Source organism: Pagrus major, chromosome 15 (assembly GCF_040436345.1).
Source record: "Pagrus major chromosome 15, Pma_NU_1.0".
Classification (NCBI taxonomy): Eukaryota; Metazoa; Chordata; class Actinopteri; order Spariformes; family Sparidae; genus Pagrus; species Pagrus major.
In genome coordinates, this window is record NC_133229.1 from 25,152,380 (window position 1) to 25,171,072 (window position 18,693).

Genomic DNA, 18,693 nt, shown 5'->3' on the forward strand with positions numbered 1-18,693 from the left:
TTTGCCATCTCTGCAAGGAAGTGATGCGTTAACAGATGCCTGTAACTTTCCACATCTTTGGGACAAGTCTGACCAACATCAGATAATCCTTACAATACGCCCTCGTGTCCACAAGATGTAGCTGTTGGTGTAGGAATAGAATAGAATAGAACAGAATAGGAATTATGAATCATTGTTAAATGAATTCGAAGAGGACCATATAAACACATCTACCATTAAAAATCAGTACTTTAATCTACCATGGGACACAAAATGTCTAAATATCAGATCCCTTCAAAGATTCAAACAGCTTAAGGGCTGTGTGAAAGGTAGTTAAGGGGCGTGTTCTCATACGCTTACCGGAAATACAGTGAGTTTAAATCTGGCGGCAGTTTCATTCCTCTCATTGTGCTATCATGACGGGCAGAGGGAGACCACGCAAGAACGAGAGTCCTGACAAAAAGTGCGCCAAGAGTAAAACTAGACCTGAGGAAATGAAACCGGCATCTCTGCCAAGATGTGCAGGGAAAGAAAATAGAGAAGAGAGTCAGAGTGGCACCACAATTGAACAGAAACCAAAGGAGCAGAAAAAGAAAAAACACCCTGAGGAGAAGCCATCTGTACAGGGCACACGAAAGGAAGAGACTACAAAACATAGCACAGAGGAGCAGCAAAGGACACCTACAGATAACACAAAGGCCAAAACCTGCGGTGCCAGGCCCAAAACAACAGAGGAGATAAAAAAGACGCACACCACAAAGGATTCTCCAAAGGCTGCAAAAGCAAAAACATGCGGTGGGAAGACCAAATTACAGGAAAAAATTCCAGAGGAGGTGACGACAATGCGGCCAGAGAAGCCAAAGGACGCCGCAAAGGCTTCTCCACAGGCCGCCAAAGCAAAAACATGTGGTGGAAAGGCACAATTACTACTAAAATTTGCAGAGGAGCCATCAAAGGACAACACAGATGCTCCCGTACAGATCAAAAAGCCAAAAGCCTGTGCTGGCAAGGTCGAATTACCTCCACAATTTGTGGAAGAGACAGCAAAGAAACAGCTAGAGAAACCAAAAGACATCGTAAAAGCAAAAAGATGTGCTGACAAAGTGAAATCACCAGAGAAACTCCCAGAAAAAGCTGCAGTGGACTCTCACTCACTCACTATCCTCTCCAAAACTCTGGACAAATTGAAGATTAAGAGGAACGAAAGATCAGACGCATCAGAAGTTGTCAATAAAATAACAAAAGCTATCATTACCCATATGAAAAAGAAAAGTGAATGCTTTAAAGAAGTAGGAGAACCACTACGTACTGGAAGTTACTATGAAAATCTAAAGGTAAGTCACTTTAGTTTAGAGTTTAGTTTGCAGATATATGTATTCTCTGTACGGTTACTTATTTGAAGAATTATGTCATTGCATATTTCTGTGTATACAGATTTCTAATCCTGATGAGTTTGATGTCATGCTGCCCATGCCTGTCGAACGAGCGAATGTTGAACCATTCGAGGATGATGGAGCCTTTTACAGTGTGTCATTAAAGCGTGGCAACAGCCCTCTGAAGAAATTTCAAAAGAACGACACCTTGTCTGCCAGTGACATGCTCACTGAGTTCAGGGAAGAAGTGAAGAAAAGTGTCAAGGAAGTTACAGGTGAGCGTCAAAACAAGCACTTTTTAATTGTAAGGATATGAGAAGAGTTGGTCAAATGCAGTGTGGGAAGCAGTAAAGGTGGCTTGCTAAGAGAAAATGTTACTATCTGCTATCATACTAGCAACTGCAACACCTTGCAGTCCTTTTTAAAGGATAAGTGCACCCAAAAATAAATAATTTAATTATTATCCTTTCACCCGATGCACGGAAACTCAGGTAACGTTTTGTCGTCCACAAACATTAAACAAGTCAAAGGGGACTTGTTTTAAAATGTTAATTCCTTTTAATGAAACAATAATCCTACTGGTTGAAATTTGGCATTAATAAAGCTTGTGTTGCAGCTATAACATATGTCATCATTCAATGAAAATGATCCAAAGAAAAGGGTTTTAGGGGGAAAATGTCTGATGTATTAACACTGTGAACATATTAATGAATGGAGAACATTTAGATGGTGTTTGTTTGTTCTTTCAGAATGGGAGGTGACAAAAAAGAAAAGCGGTTGCCCTGCAGTAACCCTCATCACAACAGGAAAACCTATCACCATTTCACTGGATATTGTTCTCTGTCTCATGGTTAAATCAAGCTGGCCACCTTTCACCAACGACGGCCTGAAAATAGAGGGTTGGCTGGGAACCAAAGTTAAGAGGGATTACAAGCTACGTGGTTATTATCTTGTCCCAAAATATGAAGGCAACGGTAAAAGGGAGAAGGACGGCGTCCTTGCTAAGGGTAAGTCTTCTCTCAACTGGTGAACCATAATCAGATCCTGACTTTTAGAGCTTTTTACATATACGTTAAGCAGATTTATATTATAAGCTCATGCAGAGTTCCAGTACTTGAAAGAAAAACATTTGCCGCGTTCGACAATTTCACATCTGACGTCACGTGAACACTTGTGTGGCTTTCACATCAGCATTTTAATGAATGAGAACTGGAAAAAAGGGAAGCTTCAAGTTCCCCTGCCCATTGATTATTTTGTCTTCTGTAACACACAGATTCTTGGCGGGTTTCTTTCTCCCACATTGAGAAGGGCATACTGATGAATCACGGATCGGAGAAAACGTGCTGTGAAAAAGAAGGAGCGCGCTGCTGCAGGTTAGATTTGAATCTTTTAACTAAATTATGATTTTCTTTTGTCAAAGTCATCTTCTTTCCATTAATCTAAAGTTTGTTTGGAAATAATTTAATTATTGTCCTATTAGGCAAGAATCCATAATAGTCTGTTCCTTTCTCTTCACATACAGGAAGGACTGTTTGAAGCTCCTAAAGCACCTTCTCAGTCTGCTGAAGGAGAGCGACTCTTCATTTGACAAGTTCTGCTCCTACCACGTCAAGACCACGCTCCTACATGCCTGCTGCTCCAGAACTAAAGACAGTGATTGGAGTGCCTCAAGTCTGAGCCACTGTTTTCAGCTGCTCCTGGATGATTTTGTAGCCCATCTTGAAAGCGGTACACTCAACAACTTTTTCATCCCAACTCAGAACCTGCTCTCTGGTCCTGGCCCAAAGAAATGTAAAAGTCTGGCTTGTCGTATCAGGGAGGAATGCGACAAGGGTTTTCCTATATTCCAGTGACAACTTCACTACAAATTTCAAGTGTTTGGCTTGTGATGTCATTTGAAACATTAAAATAACTAGAAGTACCCCCTGGCGGTTATATGCCTCCGCTTCAAAGAGGGTAAAGCTCCTGAGAAGCTACAATATGGTACAAGGTCACTGCTATGTAAGGTTGCAGTGACCTTTGCCAAATTTGAAAAAAAAACTCCCTCAGGGCATTTTTGAGATACTGCTTTCACAAGACACAATGTCACAGTGACATTGACCTCCAAAATGTAATCAGTTCATCCTCGAGTCCAAATTGACCTATATACCAAATTTGAAGAAATTCCCCAAAGGCATTCTTGAGATGTCGCGTTCACAAAATGTGAGGTTGCAGTGACCTTTGACCTTGGACGACCGAAATCTAATCGGTTCATCCTTGAGTCAAGTTTGAAGAAAATTCCACAAAGCTCCTGTTGGAAACTTCTGACATTAGGGTTTTCAGAAGTTTTAAACATCTTCTTACTCCTTTTCAAACATGTTTTGTTGTATTTGACTAATTTGCTGAAACTTTTTTATGTGTTGATTATGATCTTGTTTTCTTTGTTTTGTTTTCTGGCCTTTATTTCATTTATCATTTTATTTTAACATGTTTGAATAAATAAATACATTTTGCATATATTTCAGCTAAAATGTGAAATATGGACGTGAACAAATAAACCTGCATGACTTTTCGATTACATTTAGTCTTTCATCTGCTTCTTTAAGCCACATGATAATAAAATTGGTGATAGATTTCCAAGTGGTTTTGATATTATTGTGTTGAATGGAGATCAGTGGCTGCCTAAAGGGTAGAGAGCACGCAATGAAATCTAAAACAATACAATGCCTAGTGAGCGGTAATGTTAAAGATAAATTACATGCAGTGTTTGGATAAATTGTTGATAAACCCTCTAATGTTTGTGCTCACTGAGCCAGCTTCCTTCTCAGAAGTGCTGACTCTGTACAGAGGAAAAAGAGAATAGAACAATATGATGATTGTGAAATGTTAAATTCAAATGGCAAACAACAGCTGCAGTCTAGTTTCTGTTTGACTTCCCAGAAACCGGTTCGACTACCTTACCCCCAGGCACTTGTTACCATGTCTGTGGAGTTATTGGAAATGGTACAAAGCAGATTTAATCATCACTTAATCATGAAAGGTAAATATGAAACTTACCAGGCAGATAAAATATACACCAGGTGTCAAGTCTCGTATAAAGGAACATTTATTATACAGATTTTCTTCTGCCAAAATAAAGATATTACAATAAACTTAATATTCAGAGTGATACTAAGCACTGCTGTGGTCGGTGAGTGACACATAAAAAACAGTCAAAATTGTGCATTTTAAACATTTCTGAACAGCACGGCAACATGAGGTGTTAGTTCCTCTTAATGACAATGGATGATGATCTGGCAAAAAAAACAAAAACATTTTCAATAAAAGAAAAATCAGATGAAAAAATAAAATATATACATGAAAAATAATCTACAATACAGGTGATGTCAGATCCTGCTCAACCCTGTTGAGAGAAGAAGAAGCGCAAGGACATTAACTTGTGTCCTAAATTATTATTCAATCTAAATATCAGATGAATAAATTGAATTCAGTACAATCTTTTTATGCTTACAGATTGTCTTATTGAATGTTTTCTGTCAGAAAGTGTGGACATTTAGGTTTCTATCTGTCAATTTATTGAGAGTGGTATGTGTGGACTTACATGGACAAACATGCATCAGAATCCCCAGTTCTGGCTTCGATCCCTGCCTCCTCTACCTCCACCGTCTGTCCTCCCCCAGCCGCCTCCTCCTCCTCCTCCTCTATATCCCGATCCTCCCCTGGGGTCGGACATCTCCTTCTCCCTCTTGTGCTTCTCGTATCTCTCCGCCATAATCACCAGGTCCTCTGGGACCTCCTGCAACAAGAATCATACTGTCCAATGTGTATTTTCTAATGAATTATAACACAAAATCAACCCAGCCATAATGGGCAAAATGCTTCCTACGGATGAAACTCACTATAGGTTTATTCATAAACAATATAAAAGCCTCTTGGTCAGTCCGCTTTGAAATTCCAACAGAACATCTAAACTGTGCATGCCTGATATTCATATATCAAATAAGCTTCCTGTCCTGCTGACCTGTCCTGCTCGCTCCAGGATGTGAATCAGCTCAGGTGCCATCCTCCAGTTGTCTCTTGTTACCAGGGTAACAGCCTCCCCCGAGCGTCTGGAACATAAATTCATCAAATCACAAACTAGGCCAATGAAAGTCAGACACTGGCTGTGATAATCATATGAACCCTGGTGAATGCAGGTCAGCCTTACCCTGCTCGGCCTGTGCGGCCTATGCGATGGACATACTCTTCTATGTTACGTGGAAAGTCAAAATTAAAGACATGAGTTATGTCGTGTACATCCAACCCTCGAGATGCCAAGTCTGTGGCCACCAGGATCCGAACTCGACCTTGAAAAAGATAAAATATAGTATTCTTTGGTCAACTTTGATTGTTCAGATTTCCCGTGCTGTGGCTCCTTGTCACCAAACAATCATCAACATTTTAAAGCATTTTTTAAAACAAAACGTCCTTCCTGTGACGTACTCTCTTTAAAGTCCTTGAGGGCTTCTTCACGGTCACACTGCTCACGGTCACCATGGAGACTTTGCACAGCCAGACCCTGCAGACACATGTCGCTGGACAGATCATCAGCCCTGAGATTTATTGCAAAAGGAGACACAATCAGACACCGGAAATTGCTAGTGTAGGTGGGTAAGTAATCATATTTAACTAAACTCCCTTGCCTACAAGCCATTAATTGGTGACTGACTCTCAACTCACACAAGCTTCTTGCCAACAAAGATGAGGACTTTATCCTGAGGCAGCATGTTTCTAATGAAGTCAAACACGTAGTCCTTTTTCTCTTCTTCATGGACGATGAGCACTGTTTGCTGCACTGTGTTAACCGCCTAAGGCCCAGAGAAACATAGGAAGCATTTAAACAGACAATCCAGATGGGAGCACACAGCATTTCAAAGTGACTTTCAATATCTGCTAAGAACAAATTATGAAGAAATATTTTAGCTGTTTTTGTAGCAGAGGAACAGCCAACTCCAGTATTCAAGTGGGACAAAGTAGAACACAGAATTTTCCACCTACCGCCAAGTCCAGAGTGCCCACATAAACCATCATGGGATTCTTTAGGTAGGATTTGGCCAATCGTCTCACACCAGTCGGCCAGGTGGCACTGAAACACGGGAATTTAGAGGTGACGGAGGATTATTTTCTATTCTATAACTTACATCATACAAGACAAAAAAAATCTGCAAGGTACAGTGTGACAAAGTCAATGAATGTAGCGGTGAATTTGCTTTAAAAAAAAAAAAATCTCACATTTTTTATATGATCTTTTCCTTCATTACTACATTCATGTTCTACATTAATGTGTAAACATGTCAATTATACTCAGTTGTGAGACAAATATGGTTTTCATGCTCAAGGCCTGCAATGCAAATGCTTTCCTTCTTAGGCTGCATCTGTGCTGTGTCCTGCTCTTTAACCATGTGACAAACATTTGTTTAAAGTGCGTCATGCGTCTTGACATACCTGGTCATGACAGTCTGTCGGTCTGGCCTGATGTCCAGGAGAATCTTCATAATCTGAGGCTCAAAGCCCATATCTAGCATACGATCGGCCTCGTCCAGCACCTTTTCGCAATGATCAGAGCAGTTATAAATAACAACACGTCAGAAAACTGGGATTACCGCCACTAACAAGTCTAGTTAAATTTTTTCATAGCGATTTGATTTTTTGGCAAAATGAGTACAGAGGGCTGATGGTACAATGACAATCCCCTGAAGCTCAATATCTTTAAAACCGATGAGCTTGATGTGGACAGCAACGCTTCAAATATGGATGTTTCTGCAAAGATGATAGAAATTATAAAACGTGGATGCTTCAGACAAATTTTCAACCCAGCAGCACAGGAGATCTCCACAATCACCACAGTTTCAAGGTGGACACCCAAGATTAGTGTCACCAATTCAGTATCCGACCAAATGCAATAACTGTGAAAGACTAACTATGATGCCCCTTTGGAAATGGAAATTTAACACACATTTCACTATTTCAGCTTTTTGCATTTTATTTTATTTCCTCTTTATTTGTGTTGTGTAGTGATCTGTAATGACAATAAAGGCTTTAGCTAATATGAAATATTGTCACAATCGCTCCTTCTGTTCCTGAGTTATAGTGTTGAATAATGGCCAGAAAAGTGTTTTAGTAAAACATGTATGATGTCGCAGTGAAGTTGACCTTTGACCTTTTGAAAATAAAATGCATTCATCCCATTAGATATTTGTGTGAATTTTCATCATAAGTAGTGGATACATTCCTGGGTTATGGCCAAAAACATGCTTTGTGAGGCCACAGTGAACTTTGACCACCAAATTCTCAAATCATGTTTATCCTCAAGTCCAAGTGGAGATGTGTGACAAATCTGAAGAAATTCCTTCAAGGTGCTTCCCCCCCGATATCAGTTTCACGAGAATGAGACTGACGGACAAACCAAAAACATACGATATAAAAGTAAGGTCACATTATGTAAAGTGGACCAACCCAAACATTAAATCATTCTCACACTAAAACCAACAAGCACACACACAAACAGCTGACCAAGTAGGTGATGGAGCGAAGATTGATGAGCTCATTCATCTGCAGATCGTTTAGTCGGCCTGGTGTAGCGATCACTATGTCCACTCCGCTCTTCACCAGGTTGATCTGGCCTCTCCTATCCCCTCCACCATAGATACAGACACTGAAAAGATACAGAAGGAACAGTTATTTTTAATGTTGCCTATGTCACAATCAATTACAGACCAAGTTTATTGTTAATGACTTGTGATAACATTATAGTGCCACACCTTGTGTAGCCTTTATAGCGGTACTTTTTGCACTCAGTTTCAATCTGCAGGGCCAGCTCTCTGGTGGGAGTGAGCACCAACATGCCTGGACCACCTCGCTGAGCTCTAGGTCTATCAAGGAAGGAGGGACAAAAGACAAACAGGTACAAATATCAAAGCTGCACAGCTGAAAGAAATGAGAAGAAACAGGCCTTCACAAATACAAAGAAAGATTAAATGTGCTGACAGGCTGAACAGGTCCTGGACTCACAAAGGCTGTCCATCCATGTGGATGAACCCTGGCAGCAGATAGGCCAAGGTTTTCCCTGTTCCTGTCTGAGCGATGGCTATTAGGTCCTCCCCGCTCAGCAACACTGGCCATGCCTGAGACTGGAGAGAAACAGGCAAAAACAATCATACAGTTATACAAACAAAAAGATTAAAACTAACTTTAACATATACACAAAACCACAACTGGTGTAAGACAGACAACGCAAGTTACTGCTCTGAAAATACTTTTTTTTTCCTACATAGAGACCATGTGAAGACATAAGAAATTAATTAAGTTAAAATTTTAAACTTTCAACCTCCAAAATTTAAGTCTAAGCGTAGCTGGATGTTGGCTTTCAAGTATGGCCTTTTTGAGACAGGACAAATTTTACTTAATTAACATAAGAAAACAATACAAGTTGTCAATATTTAAATGTTAAGGTAAAATGTGCATATGTTCAAATTTAAGAACTCCCATTATAAACCCCTTTCTTAATAAAAGACAAATCGAGTTTCTTTTGAGACTGTGGGAACTGAACAGTGTACTGAACAAGTCATGTTGGCAAGGGACCATTTTTTTAATGTTCGCCAAACAGGTTAGCACAGATACCACTGTGACAGCTTCACACTCGCAGGTATTAGTAGGGTGAACCCAACTTAAAGGGTGGGGCAGTGAAGCAGCTTAATATCTAACAAAAGGATGAAGTGTTTGCCAGAGCATTACACAGAGTTGGCTGTGCCAGTATTTGAAACCACGGGGGTGTAATTTTAAATTCCATTTGAGCAAGCCTCTTTTCATGAAATGAAAGTGAGATCAAGGAGGGAGAGTGATGCAACACATCCGGTCTAAGAGTTCCCGGAAAAGTAAGGATACACAGCCAGAATCTATTGAAATCAAATTCATAAAACATGAGTCCTTTGCCAAGTCTTTCAGAGGAACAAAAAACAGAGTACGTGCATGTCAGAGCACATTTAGTGGAAAAAAAAAAAAGTCTGCATCACACTTGTTGCGTGACAACTCTCAGTTAGCAGATTACGTATGTCTGCATGCCTTAACAGCAACTTTAGCAAGTAAGAAACCATCCTTATTGAGCAAGACAGTAAAGAAAGGTATAATTCAATTATTTCCTCAGGCAGTTGTGCTAATAGAGCTTCTAGGGTGCTCTCATTACTGTCAATACACAATAAAAACACTGAATAATTGTTCTGAACAAAAAGGTGAGGTTCAAGAGCCTCTAAATTATAGAGCTGTGAATAATATTTGTTTCTTGGCTCAGTTCTCTACATAGTGAGTTACTTAAAATTAAGTTTAATTAGATTATGTAAAAAGATGACGACTTTCCTTTCATTTCTGCTTTTTGGTCAGACTGACGCCACATATTTTTTTCAACAAAATGGCTCAATATTTCCAATCAAGGCTGCCGTTAACGTGGGTGTTTCCCAGCTTTGATCTTCGGAAATCATGGGGATTGCCCATAGCAACAGGCAATGAATAGGACAGATTACTGCAGGTGCATCTGATGTTGCAATATCTACCCAAACACAGTAAACACACATGGAAATTTTTGTTCCAAAGTAAGGTGCATGTTTTTTTGATCAACTTGTATATTTTTAAGAGAAAAAGGGGAATGTATTTCCCTTTTAACAAGTAAATACTTTTACACAGTAATTACCCAAAATACTGGGTTTTTGATAAGAAACCCAATAATGTAACTTGTTGTTTCAATCAATGTGGAGCAATATAGGACCGATATAAACATCTGCTACAGTTGTCCATGATTGGAGAATAAGGGCTTTTATATTCTGCAGTAATACCTCACAGTATAATTAATGATAAAGTACAAAATAAAATTGCCCAGGTACCAGGCTCATACCTGGATTGGGGTTGGTTTGACAAAACCAACTCGCTCAATATTTTCCATGATCTCTGGATAACGGTCAAAGGCCTCAAGAAAAGTGCGACAGGGGTTGAGAAAGGGCCGCTTCTCCCCCTCTTCCTTCAGGTCATCCACAAAGATATTGTTGTTCTCCTTTCTGTGAAAAAATATTTTTATTTTAATATATATATATCTTTTTTATTTTAAAATGCAAACCATTTTTACTACAAAATAAAAGTAATTAACAAGAATTGTAAAGTAGACTTTGACCCAGAGACAAACAGCTGAGAGAGTTTATAGATCAGGTCATGATGTAACTGTGGTACTTTGTCCTGCACAACCAGATTTGGACATCTGTCAAGCCTATGTTGCCAACTACTCACACCCTTGTTATGAGGCCCTGAACCACTGACACATTCAAAAACAAGCTGGCTTGTAGGTGTCAACAAGACAAATGTGCTCAACACATTGAGCGGTGGATAAATGGTGCCACCTATTTGTCTGAAGCTGTAACAGAAAACATCACTGGCACAAAACTATTCAGGGAAACATTTTGTTTGGAGAAATTCTCAGCAACAATTGGAGCTTTGAGGTTTTGTAAGCTTGTCAGAAACACACAAAGACAAAAAGCCACTGAAACATAGACACTGGCAGATTTACCTCCATTCACTGACTTCCTCTGCTGTCAGCATGGAGACACACTCTGCCTCAATGTAAAACTTCTTATTCAAGGGTGGGAGGTCTAAAGGAGGTTGCAAAAATTACAGAAATATTCAAAACCATTTTCACAAATTAAATTCTGATGTCATGTCACAAGGATAAAATAATAAACATGCGCTAATAACAAATACAAACACAAAGGGAATTCAAAGTAGTAAATGGATTGTGAATTGAAAGTAAAGAGTCTCCACTTTAATTAAAGGGCATCTTTAACTCATAATCATTGCTTTATTTGACATCTATTATGCAGCAGTGCAATCAATACTGTGTATGTACAGAAGTGACAATAAACGAGTCCTCACCCTTCCACTTGAGCTCCTCATACTTGGACTTGTTCTCCCGGATGTTGTTCCAGTCTATGGGTATATGGGCCGGTGCGACACTTGCAGCCTGTAATTCTGAAGCAGAGCCATTTTGTCCTCCTTCATCACATTCCCCTCTGTAGCGTCCTCCTCCGTAGCCTCCTCCGTCACCTCCTCCTCTGTAGCATCCTCCTCTGTAACCTCCTCCTCTGTAGCCTCCTCCGTCTCTTCCTCCTCCAAAACCTCCGCCCCTACGAGGACCTGAGAAACTGGTTAGTATGCTGCAGGAGATTCATTTTCATTTACAGTACAGACATGCATCAAGTAACAGACCTTAATGTTAATATATTTTTGGAACAAATAATCAATACAGGAGTGAACAGGACATAAGCACCACAACACATACAACTGCAAGGTATCCTTTTACGATCAAGATCAATATTTTCTGGAAGAATGCCTTCATACCACTGCAAAATTGAAAGTTGAAATCAGAAACCAGCTCTTCAATCATCTCTTTGGCCTTCTGTTGGGCAGCAGAGGGCCCAAAAATAACCACCTCAGCTTCATGGTCCCCATTATTTATCTATAGAAAGAACAGCAGAGTTATACACAGGGAATAAAACTAACATCCTGTACATAAGCAGACCACAGGGCCTGTTGCAGCTCTATGAACAACATGGGTCCACTCGCCTTGATTCTCGCCCCGGAGCTCTCTTCAAGTTCACGAATTTTGGCCCCTCCGCGACCTTTAACAGGACCCAAAATGAACATCGAGTATAACCAAAATCTCTGCACATCAAAACATGAGTAAAACACACGCACATACCCACACACACACACACACTACCTTACAGCTCATTGGACTTGGCAGAATGGAGAACACATGTGGACCAAGCTAGCTTGGTAAGTTGATTTAGCATGAATAGCTAACAGCGAAGTCAAGCGAAATCAAGCTAGCTAGCTACAAAGTGTGTAGCATTTAGCATTTGAAAACACAAATAACTGCTTTACAAACACACCTATCACCCTCCCGACTGAAGCATTTTCCACACTGAGAGTCACAGGAGGGGAAGAGTCCGACTTTTCATCGCCGAAGCTGCGGTGTCCGGTGCTGCGGGTAAACGACCGTCCGCCTCTCCAACTCGTGTCCTCGGACACGTCGCCGCCGCTTCGACCGGCTCTGCCCTCTCTTGGGGCTCCGAACCGGGTCCCGTTTCTTACACCGAAAGACACATTTTCCCTCGGAAGGTCGCCACACGGTAAGTTCCACTCTGTCGGAGCTGGTTTCGTCGCAGGCCTCTGGATAGCAACGCCGCCTTCGTCGTACTCATCTTCCCAGTCAGACATTTTAAATTTGGCTCCCCACCTGCCTGCTGCCTAGCTACGCCAACTGTCAATCACCAGTATGTCGCCTTCGCTTCCTCTCTATAAGCTCGTATTTCTGACTATTAGATGGATTGTGATTAATTTTGTAATCATAAATATAAAATATTGTAAATAAAAATCAGAAAATCTAAGTGTAGCATAAAAAGGAGGATATATTTATCAAAAACTAACATTTATCAGATACTACACCTTTTACATCCATTATCGTGAACCCGAAACATATAAAATCCCCCTTCTCGTAAAGGCATCGTGACCTGTTGTGACTTGTAAGACATTTTTATTGCTTTAAAAAAAAGACACAAAGCCAAAACAGCTTAGTTAATTTGTACTTTATTAATGAATAATAAAATTATTTTTGCATTTCTCATCCAGAGAACATAATGTGCACTATAATAAATTAATTTCAAAGAAATAATAATGTTAACATTATCAAGCTTTAAGGCCAGTTGTGTAATAAATTACTGTTCAAGCTGTAGAGAAATGGTATTATTAGCCATTCAAGCCATATAAAGTCTGTGGCTGAAGCTACGTGACTTAAGTGAACTGGATGCCCAACTCAAAAATGAGCAGTTTGACTTCAACTATACAGTATGCTAAAGGCTGTAGGCAAACAAGACCTTTGTAGCCCTGTGAATAAAAAAAATATTTATAAATGCAAGAAGGCACCCTGAAGCAATTTACAGATTGCAAACATGAGCATGTTTTATGAGGGGAAAAATCCACCCATTGTCCATGGACTTTCCTCATTATTCAGTATTTGTTCAACATCTTGCTCCAAAGTAATTAACAGTTTCTGGCTGGCCTCTTTTCATATGTAGCAAAACTCAATCAATAACTACAACACATCTATTCCAATATTAATCATTAAACTACCATGTCACATTTTCAGGCTCCCCAAACTCACCATTAACAACTGTGCTTTCATGTCGATAATATAATTCACCATACCACAACAACTCCTGCATGGGCTGTAGAATTTTTCAAAATCAATCTAATCTATTTTCAAGTGTTTATAATTGTCAATTGTTAGAGGATAATACCTGTTATATTCTACTACAGAATGTTAATTTGCTAAGCGATGCACTTACTCACCATTCAAAATAAAGGGAATATAACTTTTGAAAAAAACTGATGAATGAAGGTTGTCATTATCACATTAAGATATATTTTTTTAAGACTGCTGTGACTGCATAACCCTCGAGATGTAAACATGCAAAAACAAATCAAAAACGCTTGAGACGGCTGACAGAATTTTGCATAATTCGAATTCAAGGGAAGTCAACCCATCTACAAGCACGATGGCAGTGAAAATACTGTTACAGAGTGTTGTGTTAGGACAATGTCATTTAAGACACTTGCAACACACCATTTTTCATCAGCCTGCCTGTGAAAACATACATCGTCTCAATCTGAACATGGACCAAATGCACCAAAAATATAAACGTTTTCACTTGAGTACCTTTTAGGCGTATTGCAATAACCCTAAATAGTTAAAAATTGTATATAATTGATGTGTCAAGGAGGGAGTGCATGCACATTCAAAATCCTGTTAAATTAGACATGATTTCTGGGAGGCAACTGGAGAAATTATGATATAAACAAAAGAAAAATCCAAATTTTAGCACCAAGCTGTGCGAGGACCCTCTTGAAATGCAAGGAAATTATTGTTCCTTTCCCGGAAATAAATTGCATTTTTGAGGGGCTAAAGGTGCTCGAAAACTCACAAAACTTTGGTGGTGAAAATATAAGTGTTTAAGGTTGTTGGTTCGCTAGCCCCCTCTAAAGAGCAGCTCCTGCAGGTAGTTTTACCTAGACGTATGAAATTTGGTACACATGTATCAAACCTAGATTAGCAAAAAAGCCTATTGGCGCCTAAACCTAACAAGTCAGTTTTTGTCCGATTTTTCTGTGTTGTTCTTTAACAAACTCCTCCTAGAGCTTTATTTGTATTGACATTAGAGGGCATATTCGTCTCATCTCCCTCCACTTTATACTGTTTTCCTATGTTAACTTATACATTTGACAGCAGCAGAATGGACACATGGATAAAGTAACAACATGCATACAACACGTACAGTATCTTGTTATCATGGGTTCCTCCAAACTAACCTGCTATGATATAAATGGAGTCTGGAGTCCACTCTACACCTAGTGGTGCTCCAGGCCATGAGGAGGGAATAAGGTCAGTCCAGCAGCCATCAGTCATTCTTCATACACATGGTGCAGTCAGCACCCAGTAAAAAGATAGGGTTTGTCCAAAAAAAAAAAAAAAAAAAGATTTTAAATGACTTTACTTATATTTGTCATAAAATTTAATCGTAAGTGGGTTATCCATATAACTGGTAGTACATGTTTTAACTACTTTCAAATTAGTTCAAATTAGAATATAATAACGTTCATATAGGTGGACTTTGTTCGTACCTTTAAGTTAAAGGTTTGGAGGAAATGTTACTTTAACATGCAGAAGGACATCCAGGCCACCAGCGAGTGTGCGACTGCTCTTGACTTTATATATCGCAACAGCTTAAACATGCAGCATCTCATGCTTGGCTGGAGAAGCCCACTTGATAAGCCTACTGCATTCAGACCATCAGCAACTAATTCACCAGGCAACTCTCCAAATCAGGTGGGACATGGTCCAAAATTGTCTAAAGTGACTGCTGATAGGCCATTTTCACCCCCAATAGGTTTGCTGCATCCAAAATTCACTGATAACTTGCTGACAGAAAGCAACCATACAAACATTTACTGACATTTTCAGTGGTTTTAGAAAATGAATAGAACAAGATGCTCATGCTAAGGGTTCAACCTTTAGCTCTTGTTATAATTCAGCTATTCCCATCACACCAGGCCCTCACCCATTATTCCCCTTTCATTCATTTGTTTTTGAAAACAGTCCATGCAGTGATATGTATGAAAGCATAAGTAAAAGATGACATTTTACATTGCCTATAAGACAGACATTGAATAAGAAGAGCGAGTGAGTCTCCTCTTCTTCCAAGAAAGTCTCTGAATACAAGCACTTGTATGAAAAAAAAATTAAGTCATTAGTGAGTCTCAGCTCTTTGTCAAGTAGGCTCTTCTCAGAGTACTTGGTGGTCGTGGTTGACGGTTGCTTGGTTGTGTCAGTGTGGTTTTTGTGCATGTGAAAGAGTGGTTGTATGTGTATGTGCATGTACCTTGATGGTTTCACCACATGTTACGAAAGAAGTGGTTGACCTATAGTTTCCAGTGGCTTGCTTGAGGTTCAACTTCACTTTTTTTTTAGGATGCATACAGTATTTTCTTCTTATTTCTAAAGGTTGGCACAAGGCAGATTTGATATCCTTTAATTTCTACATTGAAAAGAGATACTGCTTGATTTAGTGATGGGTCTGAACTAGGTTCTTTGGTTTTGGTTGAGGTCCAGACTGACTTGAAATGTTTGAACTGCTGGAAATAAATTTGAAAAAGAAATTCAGTTGTGTTTGTGGTAAACCAAATTATTTGAATCGCTTCTACACTCTGATGTCTAGATCAGGTGTCAGACTTCATTCTCCGATATCACAGTTAATATTCTTTCCTTGTTGTCAAAATTTAAATCAAGATCCTTTTTTATTAGCATGCTAACCAGCTAGGCCTGAGGTCTAAACACTAACACTCCCCAGGTCCCAGTCTGAACAGCTGTCTGAACAGCTAGCTGCACAGCTAACTGAGCTAACTAGCTAAGGCAGCTACTGTTAGCAGCAGTTAGCGGTTACTCTAGTGATTTGCTGCCCCTTATTTGTTTTGCATATGAATTTGTCAGGTCGCCAATTCTTACATATTGCGCCTTTAATAAAATGTACCATTTCTGTATATCTTTGGGTAAAGACCAAAGCAAATTTATTTGTATTTGAATAACAATTGTGTAATTTGTCTTACATGCATTTTTGCCCACTTTCATACACATTTTATACAATGTTTTCTCTGATTTCTTTATAATAAATTTAGTAACCTATAAAAGTTTACAACATACTGAAATCTGTATGACAGTGGACATAATCTTCAAGACAATATTGTAAAATATTGTATATCCATATACAAGGCATTGATTGGAAATTGCAAAATAATCCGTATAGTGTCCTTTAAAATGAGTTTAAAAGTGGTTTCTCCAACAGTATGCGAGTGTGTGTGTGTGTGTGTGTGTGTGTGTGTGTGTGTGTCAGTGTATGTGTTTGGTTATGCCAGCTGTATGTGTGGTGACTGATTGAGAAAATCTGCGTTTCCCTTGGGATGAGGTGGAGCCTCCTCCACAGTCTGTAAAAGGTCTGAGGGGCTGGCAGATCCCTGGGACAGGAAGTTGAAATGTTCTCCCTCTGGCTCTAGTTTACACTCACTAATAAAGAGTTCTGCTCCGTCCCAGTTGCTTAGGACACCGTGGGCATTGCCACGTTCGCTACTGTTGCTGCTGCTGCTGTTGTTGAGCGATGAGGAGGGGGCACGGTTGGTCAAAGGCTGGCTGAGATTGTGCACAGAGAGGGATTTCCCGAGACTGCTTCCCCAGTCTGAAGGCGTCTCGTCTGGGCTAGACGAGAGGAGCAGCAGGGGGTTGACCTCCAGGCTCATGTGCCTCGTCCAGGCCCCCTCAGATTTCAAGCCAGGCTTCTCCCGCAGCTGCACCCCTCCTGCCTCACTGTCCCCTTCCTGGGCAACATCCTCACCGGATCCCACTACAACAGAGGGGCCCAGGCTCCCCTCATCCACCACCACTCTGCCTGTCATATCATCTGGGATGGGGTCAGGGGGGCATCGATGGTGAGAAGGGTGCACCATGGGGGGCAGCTGGAGGGTGAAACCCCCTGTTGAGGGAGGTGGGGGTGGCAGGTCCGGGAAGTGTGCTCTTTTAGAGGTGCCATTGGGGGTAACCAAGGTTGGGTAGGGGCTATCGGGAGGCAGCAGCGGTGATGGGGAGAGCGAGGCTGTGGATGGGGGGTAGGATGGAGGTGCTGAGTCAGGGGGGCCGTCATCATCGGCCGGTGCCAGGATGAGGCGCAGGCCTCTTGGGTTGGTGTTAAGAGAATGGCGTATTCCCGTGTTGTTATCTCCTCCACATCCACCCGGATCACCTTCCTGGGGAGAGGGGAGATCCCTGCCGATGATGGAGGTCTGGAAGTCCGAGCGTCGCTGGTGGTTGTCCAGCTCGAACAGGGGCAGGGAAGAGAGGGTGAGTGCTGAGGAGCCTTTTTGTAGAACTTGGCGATAAACATCCAACAGAGAGTCCAACTTTGATTCAATCGAAGTCACCTAGAGCCAAGAGAGGAGAATAAAAGAGTGACGACATGGAGGGAGGCAAAGAGGCTGGACTTTAATTGACCTCTAACTTCAAACAAGGATTTCGTCTTAAAAGTGACAGATCTCTGGTGGTTGTTTCATAAAAACAGAAAGTGAGTTTTGAAAGTTTTTCCCTTCTCTGTTTTTTTCTCTAAACTCACCTGTCTCTCCACCTTACACACCCGTCCTAGCATGCTCATGCCCTCCAGAGATTCTCCATCTGGGTTCAATTTGTCCCTCACTTTCTTATCCACAGGTATCTGGCCTTTACCCAGAATCTGATCCACCCTGATACACACAAACACACACACATACCGGTGTTAACATGTTAGAAAATAATGATGTAATATAAGTACTGTAGGCACCCACGGTTTCATTTCAGGCTATCCCAAGTCAGGCAACAAACCTAAAGCAACAGTAGGATGTTAAGATTAGGGTTAGTAAAACACACAACACACATGGCACGGTCAGATCACTGCTCTTATGAAAACCTAGCACCTCAAAAACACAATTTATGAACACCACATGTCAAAATCAGGTTTACAAATTCAATACATTCGAAGTAATTTGCTGAAAACCTGTTATCTCAAGCTCCAAAATGCATTTTTGAGATAAAAACAAATGTTCACAACCCCTACAAGATTATTCTCATGCATTAAAAGTACCATTACTGAAATAACACAAGAATGTTGAGGTGTCTGAAAGTCCATGACCTGCTATTCATGCCCTTTTATCT

At 40.4% G+C, this 18,693-nt stretch overlaps 3 protein-coding genes across 3 annotated transcripts in view; 1 reads left to right on the forward strand and 2 right to left on the reverse strand.

Moving 5' to 3' along the window:
• The first annotated feature begins 393 nt into the window (after positions 1 to 393).
• On the forward strand, positions 394 to 3,908 carry cgasa (cyclic GMP-AMP synthase a). Its single transcript, XM_073482222.1, has 5 exons — positions 394 to 1,313; positions 1,414 to 1,627; positions 2,102 to 2,359; positions 2,626 to 2,725; positions 2,875 to 3,908. Exons 1-5 carry the CDS (start codon positions 396 to 398, stop codon positions 3,203 to 3,205), a joined length of 1,821 nt encoding a protein of 606 aa, XP_073338323.1. The 5' UTR covers positions 394 to 395; the 3' UTR covers positions 3,206 to 3,908.
• Positions 3,909 to 4,414: 506 nt separating this feature from the next.
• On the reverse strand, positions 4,415 to 12,654 carry ddx43 (DEAD (Asp-Glu-Ala-Asp) box polypeptide 43). Its single transcript, XM_073481265.1, has 17 exons — positions 12,299 to 12,654; positions 11,970 to 12,025; positions 11,745 to 11,862; positions 11,280 to 11,540; positions 10,918 to 10,999; positions 10,255 to 10,414; positions 8,382 to 8,500; positions 8,132 to 8,242; positions 7,884 to 8,025; positions 6,816 to 6,916; positions 6,369 to 6,456; positions 6,051 to 6,178; positions 5,814 to 5,923; positions 5,539 to 5,677; positions 5,353 to 5,440; positions 4,933 to 5,127; positions 4,415 to 4,734 (listed from the first exon to the last, which is right to left on the reverse strand). Exons 1-16 carry the CDS (start codon positions 12,624 to 12,626, stop codon positions 4,948 to 4,950), a joined length of 2,211 nt encoding a protein of 736 aa, XP_073337366.1. The 5' UTR covers positions 12,627 to 12,654; the 3' UTR covers positions 4,415 to 4,734; positions 4,933 to 4,947.
• A 4,211-nt stretch (positions 12,655 to 16,865) lies between these two features.
• Positions 16,866 to 18,693, reverse strand: part of kcnq5a (potassium voltage-gated channel, KQT-like subfamily, member 5a) — a 100,270-nt gene continuing 98,442 nt past the window's right edge. Inside the window, exons 14-15 of the mRNA XM_073482098.1 lie at positions 18,119 to 18,245; positions 16,866 to 17,930 (exon numbers count right to left, since the gene is read on the reverse strand). Of these exons, the coding sequence (XP_073338199.1) occupies positions 16,866 to 17,930; positions 18,119 to 18,245 (1,192 nt within the window). The remainder of the gene's footprint in view (positions 17,931 to 18,118; positions 18,246 to 18,693) is intronic.